Raw genomic sequence first — 7,273 nt, 5'->3', positions numbered from 1 at the left:
CAGTGAGGTTAAGACACTGATACACACACAGCTTGCAGATGGTGAAGCTAGGACTCAGGACTTCAGGGTACTTTAAAACTTGAGTCATCAAAATGCTCTGAACTCAAGTGCTAATCTCTGGATTGATAGCAGCTCCCATAATTCAGCTACACAAGTGACCTCAGCCACAATACTCAGAGCAGCAAAACCATTCAGCTGAGCCCTGTCAATTCATAGAATGAAAAGAAATGCTAAATCACTGTTTTAGCTCCTGAGAGTTAGAACTATTTGTTACACAGCTACAGGTGACTGAAGTACTGTTTTCATTACTGCTAGACATGATTAGGGTCCCACCTGTTCAGCAGCACATATGTGTCCTTCTATACCCTCTGGACCAAAGGAGACTACACACATGGAGGTCAGCAAACCTCCCTCTCTGGGGTCCATGTAGATGTGCATGCACACATGCGCGCATGCACACACGCACACACACACACACACACTTGCAGGCAGCCCATGTGCACCATGGGAGCATCCCTGGCCTGCTAAAAGGTTCCCCAAGGCCTTTCCATGAGCACAGCCTGCACACTTGGCTCCAGTCTTAATTAGAATTGCTTTGGCCCTGATTAATAAGCTCCCAGGGCCTCCTGTGCAGAATGGCCTCTCCCGCACATCTGCAGCCCCTGCCCCTCGACCCCCATCCCTGCTCTGTAGGGTTACAGCTCCATGTGGCTTCCTTCCATGTGGAAGGAAGTGAGGACTCAGGAAAAGACATTTCCAAATGTCTTTTCTGCAGCTCCTACCAGAGCTTCTGCTGGCCCCGAGGCCCTGAGGCCCTGAACTGCTCTCTTGGGTGATACTGTACACTGCTCTCCCCTGACCTGGGGCAAACATTTGCACAAAGGTTACTTTGAGAGCCAAAGTCCCAGAGAGCACCTGCCTGGTTCATTCCACCTCTGCCTGCGGTGGGGTTCAGTTTCTGCCCTTTGGGATCAGCATCCAGCATAGCAGTATAGACTTTTGATAGCTCCCCTTTACCCTCCCAAACCCTTTTCACTTCCTCAACCCCAGGCCTTTGCACAGAGGGGCCCTCTGCCTGGCCACCCTGCTTCCCTGCCTCCCTTCACCTGGCTACTCTGTTCACCCTCAGGTCTTAGGCCCCATAGCTGGGCTTCCCCGCACACCAGGCACAATACATGGCAGTAGGCCAGGAACCACTGGCCTGCTTTCTTATATCCCCAACACCAGCACAGGGACCAGCCCTACAAAGGCCTTCATAAATATTTGCTGGATGAATGGATTTTTGAGGTGGGATGGCTCCAAGCCATCCATTTCTTTCTCTTCCTTGCCCACTAATCTCTATATGCTGTACAAGAGGAAGTAGAGGTGCAGAGATTGGAAAGAGCCAGAGCCTGCACACACCCCATCATTTATCACGCACATGCTTACTGATTCCCACCGCCATTCCTAGGGCCTTGCGCCATGCTGAGTGCTGCAGGCACATGGGTGGTCCAGGCAGCCCTGTGCCTTGGAGCTCACAGCCCCTGGGGACAGACTCAGGTCTAGTTAGGATAGGGCTCACGCTACAGAAGATAGGTCCAGGACCACAGTGGCTCCCAGGAGCTAGGTGACTTCTCACTCATGTTAGAGGCTAGGCTTGCGTGCTACTTGACCGCACAAAGCCACTTAGGGATCCATGCCCCACGCCCCTTCTCTCGTGTTGTTTACCACACACAAGAGTCAGAAGCAGAGCTGGAGAGCTAGGCCTTCATGCCAGAGACCACAAAGCTTTGGAAAGAACTATGGCATGGGGAGTCTGGAGTGTTTGGAGAGATTCAAGCAGGTCCCAGCCCAGCCCCCTCAGGTGGGTTTCTCGGGTGGAGTTTGCCCATGGCAGCTACTACGTGGGAGAGGAGTGGGGTTGGGTAAGGAGTGGGCTTGGTCCAGGCCTGGGGGACAGCATGAAGAAAGGAGGGAGATACTGGGTGAAACTCAGGTGGCACCTGCAGGGCAGTCACAACTGGGTGAAGGAGGGAACAGTAGGAGAACAGACACCCAGCCCAAGCCTCAGGGTGATGCCAGTGTCCTGACCAGGGGAATGAGAGAGAGGCAGAAAGAGCTAAGAAGCTGGGTACAAGGGGAAGGAGAGGAGCTCCCAGGGGCCCAAAAGGCAGCTGGAGGTGTGAGTGATAAGTGTGGGGAATGTGAACTGTGACTTCTCATGGGAAAAGTCACAGGCAGAGGAGAGAATGAGCCCAGGAGGAACAAGTACCCTAGGGCCAATGTGCAGGGCAAGACTTCTACCCTGGAGGGTCCTCCAATCCCTGGGGAACTTTTGTGAGCAAGATAAGAACTGTGGTTCTCTACCAGCCCTTCCCACCAACTGCACAGATTCAGGGTCAGTGAGGTGGAGTAAGGACACTCTGTGTGACTCCAACCTCTCAGACTTGCAAGAAAAGAAACCCAGCTCGGACCAGTTTGAGCAAAACTGATTCTCATGGGTGGAAAGTTCAGCCATTGTGTCAGTTTTCCACCACTGTGACAAATATCTGAGAAAAACAACGTCAAGGAGGAGAGGTTTATTTGTGCTCATGGTTTCAGAGGTTTTAGTCCATGGTTGAATGACTTCATTGCTTCTATGCCCTGAGTTGGGAAGAAGGTTGTGGTGGAGAAAAACTTCTCATTTCAGCCTGTGCTGTTGTTGGTTTTCTCCTTCCCCTTTTGAACCATCCTGGGCCCCTGCCCTATGCAGATGGGTCTCCCTCATCAGTTTGCTGTCCCACACATGGGTCATCTCCGGAAACATCTTCACAGACCCACTGAGAAACGCGCTTTGCTGACTTCCTAGATGTTTCCAATCCCGTCAAGTTGACAATCAAGATTACCATCAGAGGCCCAGGTGAGCTTCCAGCCGGTGAGACCAAAGGGTCTCTAATGTCTTCAGGACTCGGTCTTTCACCATCGACTGCCTCCCTATTGGCTTCATTCTCAAGCTCCATCTTATTTCCAACACTGGCAGGATGCACACTGCAGCCCAAGCTGACACCCTGTTAGAAAGCTGTCCTTTCCCCAGCAGTCCAGCCTGGTTCTCGTTGCCTAAACTGGGCCACTTCCCATCTCTGCCCAAATCAACGTAGCCAAAGGAGAACCAAGAGGTTCACTGGTTAGGTTAGTTCCTATGTCCTAGGGACACATTGGGATTAACTCTGCCAGAGCCATATGGACAGAGAGGGTCCTCAAAGGGAACCGAGTCACAGTTGCCAGGAGAATAGGGAAAAGGCTCAAGTCAAGTAAAACCACCACTGTCTGTTTTTCTGTGGTCCCTGTGGGTGGTTCTGTTGTGCAGGCAGGAGACAGCTGTGGACGGCACAGCCCAGCAGAAGGCCTGAAGTGCCCAGGAGGCGTGACCACCACCTTTGACACCAGAAGCGGGAGAGGAGTGTTCAGGAAAGACTGGACAGCAGGCTCTCAGGAGTGGGATGACACAGATTTTAGGAGAAAAGAGTGTGATGTAAAAACCACAATGAGAGCAAGAGAAGTGGGGTTCATTCAATAAAACCAGGATCAGAGCAAAAGGCGGAGGACAGAAGAATGAAGATGGCCTGCCTAGCAGGAAGTCCAGCAATAGCAAATGTGTGGAGGTAAAACACGCACACACAAAATTACTGAAGAACTGTCCAGATTTGTGCACAAGGTCCCAGGGGGACCATTTTTATCCAGGAATATAACTACAACCACAGACCAAAGTTAGCACTGAAGACCCTCTACCTTCTTGAGGCACATCAGAGCTTCTATTTCCTGGGACTCTCCCTGGACCACCAGATCCCTGTCTTTCTTTCTGGGGACCCCCAAGGCCCTTACTCTCATGGCCTGATTACAGTCGCCTGCTCTGCCTTGTGTGGCAGTTGTATGGTGACGTGGCTTAGTTTCCCCACTGACCTCTGACTTCTTAGAAGCCAAGATCTTTTCATCTCTAAGTCTCTGGGTCCAGCCCAACTCTGAAGAAAGAGGGGCTTAAGATAAGCCCAGTTTGCTGTAACACTTATCTAGGAAAGATGGTGTTTAATCTGAGAAAGTCTCTGAGGTCAGAATTTCAAACAGTTGCAGAGAAAGGATGGGACATCTATGGCCCCTCATGTCAGAGGAAGTCTTGTTTGTCACAAGATAGCCACCAACTTTGGGAAAACAGAAGCAAACTGACTGTTGTTTGCTTCTTCTTAGGATATAGTTCCCCCTACACATCCATTTACCACCCAGCATCCCACAGGTAGCCATGTCCTGCCCCTACCTACATTTATGAGTGTCTACTATGTGCCAGGCACTGTGCTTTATATGTATTTCTTTACTAAGTCCTCCCAAATTGGCAGATACTTTTATTATAAGCTCATTTTATAAACGAGCAAACTGAGGCTCGGAGACAATAACTCCAGCATAATAGAATATGATCCATGCCTGGGTTTCTCTGACTTCAAGGGTCTGAGGAAATTCTGGAGCTGGGACGTGTTTCCAGTGTTGGGGCCCACAGTGCCATCATGGTCCCCTCCTCCCTCAGCTCCCAGTCTCAAAATTGCCACAGCTCCAAACTGTTTAGCTTTCCCAGCCTAAGTATTCAAGGGCCTCTGGCAACATGAAAGGGAAAGACCAGCTTGTGAAATAAGCAAGGATTGAAACTAATTTCCAGTTCAGTTCCTCTATACTGGTCTGGGAGGGAGTGGAACCTCAAGTCCCTGAATTTGCTGGCTGACACCTCCCAGCTGAGAAACTCTCCAGTGCCCCCTAGCGGTCTTTAATACCTCCGTGTTCTCAAGGATTGGTACTCTGCCCAGCAACTGTCACAGGACGTTCCAGGGCAGGGACTTAGAAATAAAGGTGCACTACTCAGTGAGGCACATCAAGAAAAATCCTAGAGCTGGGTCTAGAACCTAGAGCTCCTGGTCACCCTGCCCTTTCTTCCCACTCGCTCTCCAGGTAGTCTTCCACTCAGCGATGTTACAATGCTAATCATGACATAAACATTAGGTTACAAGTTCAACACACTTTCTCAGACGTGCAAGTCTGCCAGATGTGCTGTGATGCTGTGTTACAGATTAAACTCCCTCCCATCCATGTGTAAAGGGTGAAGCCTGTGGCGCCCCATGTCAACTTGAAGGGGCCAGGTCCTCTTCACGTTCAGGGGCCAGCCTTCTCTCCCCTGCCTCCCTAAGGCTTTCCCCAAAAACTCAATCTCACCACCTCCAGGAGCACAAGGACATAAAGTCTCTGGAGATACAAACCTTAAAGTGGCTGGAGGTGACAAAGAAGAGGGGAAACTACAAATGCAAAAATGCCCTTCAGGGCACTAGCTTTTCTCTAGGAGAACGAGAGTGGGATGGGAAATGGCAGCAGGAGGGAAAGTCGGAAGGTAGCAGGGAGGCGTGACTCCGCGGGGACAGAATCCCAGAGTGTCAAGGCCGCTCACCTTGGCTAGCTGGGACGGAGGGGCAGTCTGGTCTAAGAGCAGCACAGGGGAGAATGACATGGGCCCCAAATCTGTGCAAGCAGGAAGGGAGAGATCAAGACCTGCGCCCTGCCTGTGACCCCGGCTCCCCCTCTCTTCTCCTGTATCTTGCGAGGTCCTGGTTTTAAAGGAGAGAAAGGGAGGTCAGAGCTGCTGGCCCCCAGAGGGCTGGAAGATAAATCCCTATCACCACCACCACCACCACAGGGCGCCGGAGGAGCTGGGGTGGAGACCAAGGTGGAATCAGCAGGTGGGGCACAATGTCCGGTGAGGGGTTCGGATCGTCGTGCCTGGGACACGGAGGTCCATTCCGACGGCCTGCCAGTGACTCGGCCAGGTGCCTGGAGCGTCCCAAAGACCGGCTTTGCCAACTTCTGGGAAAGTAGGGTACCGTGCCGCAGGACCCTGCGCTTTTGGCGGAAGGTTAACGGGCCTCGGTGTGAATCTGGAGAAGGGTGAGGAGTGCAGCCCCAGCTCCACACCCCCTTCCTGCCTATAAATAACCTCAAGTGTCACTTCAAAGAGGACGGGGAGCGAGGGAGAGGGGCTCCCAGGCCAGCGGGCTGGGACAGCGGGCCCCGCACACCACGCCCCCCCACCCGGGCGAGTTTGCATAAATAAACAAATCCAGGCCGTCGGCCCCGCAGGAGGTGGAGGAGGAGTGGGGAGGAGGAGGAGGGAGAGGGCGGGAGAGATTAGTTTGGGAAGTAGCACGGATTGCTCATCCGATCCGTGCAGCCGCAGGGAGTGTGTCAAGTTACAGAGGCGCCGGAATCGGCCCCAGCGCTCCTCGGCGACGGCCGCGACCCACCTCTGCCCATGGGGCCCTCCGAGCGAACCCCTGCTCCCGGGGACTGAAACTGGCTGGCCCGGGGGACGCGAGACGCCCAGCGGCGCAGACTGCGCGGCACCAACGAGAGGAATCTGCACGCGCTGGAAGGGACAGGAGCGCGGAGAGCCGGCCAGATGCCCCTAACTTTCCTGGACTTGCAACCTTCTTCGAAATAACTTTTTTCTCACTTGGTTGTACTCTGATTTCCGCTGGTCGTGATTTTCGGCTTTCCTCCTCCTACTGCTAATTTTTGTTGTCCTCTTTGCCCGGAGCAAAGGAAAGGGACGCTTGCCAGCAACACGAGCCCTTTCCCCCAACTCCGCAGTTTGGACCGCGCTTTTCGGCAGCGGCTCTGGCCTTTATTTATTCTATTTATTTATTGGTTCTCAAGACGTGAGGGATGGTGGCGGAGCGCGCTCGCAAAGCTGCAGCCTCCGGCGCCCGCGGCCCTGGAGAGCTGGGTGCCCCGGAGCAAAGGAAAGGGACGCTTGCCAGCAACACGAGCCCTTTCCCCCAACTCCGCAGTTTGGACCGCGCTTTTCGGCAGCGGCTCTGGCCTTTATTTATTCTATTTATTTATTGGTTCTCAAGACGTGAGGGATGGTGGCGGAGCGCGCTCGCAAAGCTGCAGCCTCCGGCGCCCGCGGCCCTGGAGAGCTGGGTGCTGGGTGCAGCCGAGCTGCAGGCCCGGGTGGTGCGCCTGGAAGCGGAGCGCGGGGAGCAGCAAATGGAGACGGCTATTTTGGGACGAGTCAACCAACTGCTGGACGAGGTCTGTGCTCTTTGTTGGCTTTTATCCCTCCCCGCGGCACCCCCTAGCGCAACCTCTACACTCACCGGCACAGGCCGGCTGGCGCTCTCTCTCCGCACCGCGCGGTGCGCCCCCAGTTCGCACCGGGTGTCTGCTGGAGGACCTGGGCCACAGACCCGGGCACCGGACGGCAGCAGCGTGACCCCGGTTCCCG

The 7,273-nt window shown here is 53.8% G+C and overlaps 1 protein-coding gene across 1 annotated transcript in view; it reads left to right on the top strand.

The window, feature by feature from the left end:
• Nucleotides 1-6,150: 6,150 nt before the first annotated feature.
• Col13a1 (collagen type XIII alpha 1 chain) overlaps nt 6,151-7,273 on the top strand; it is a 137,162-nt gene continuing 136,039 nt past the window's right edge. Inside the window, exon 1 of the mRNA XM_033766335.1 lies at nt 6,151-7,080. Within this exon, the coding sequence (XP_033622226.1) occupies nt 6,709-7,080 (372 nt within the window). The 5' untranslated portion in view covers nt 6,151-6,708. The remainder of the gene's footprint in view (nt 7,081-7,273) is intronic.

This window comes from Fukomys damarensis, unplaced genomic scaffold, assembly GCF_012274545.1.
Source record: "Fukomys damarensis isolate Sample0158 unplaced genomic scaffold, DMR_v1.0_HiC HiC_scaffold_20, whole genome shotgun sequence".
Lineage (NCBI taxonomy): Eukaryota > Metazoa > Chordata > Mammalia > Rodentia > Bathyergidae > Fukomys > Fukomys damarensis.
This window is presented reverse-complemented; position numbering and strand designations above follow the sequence as displayed.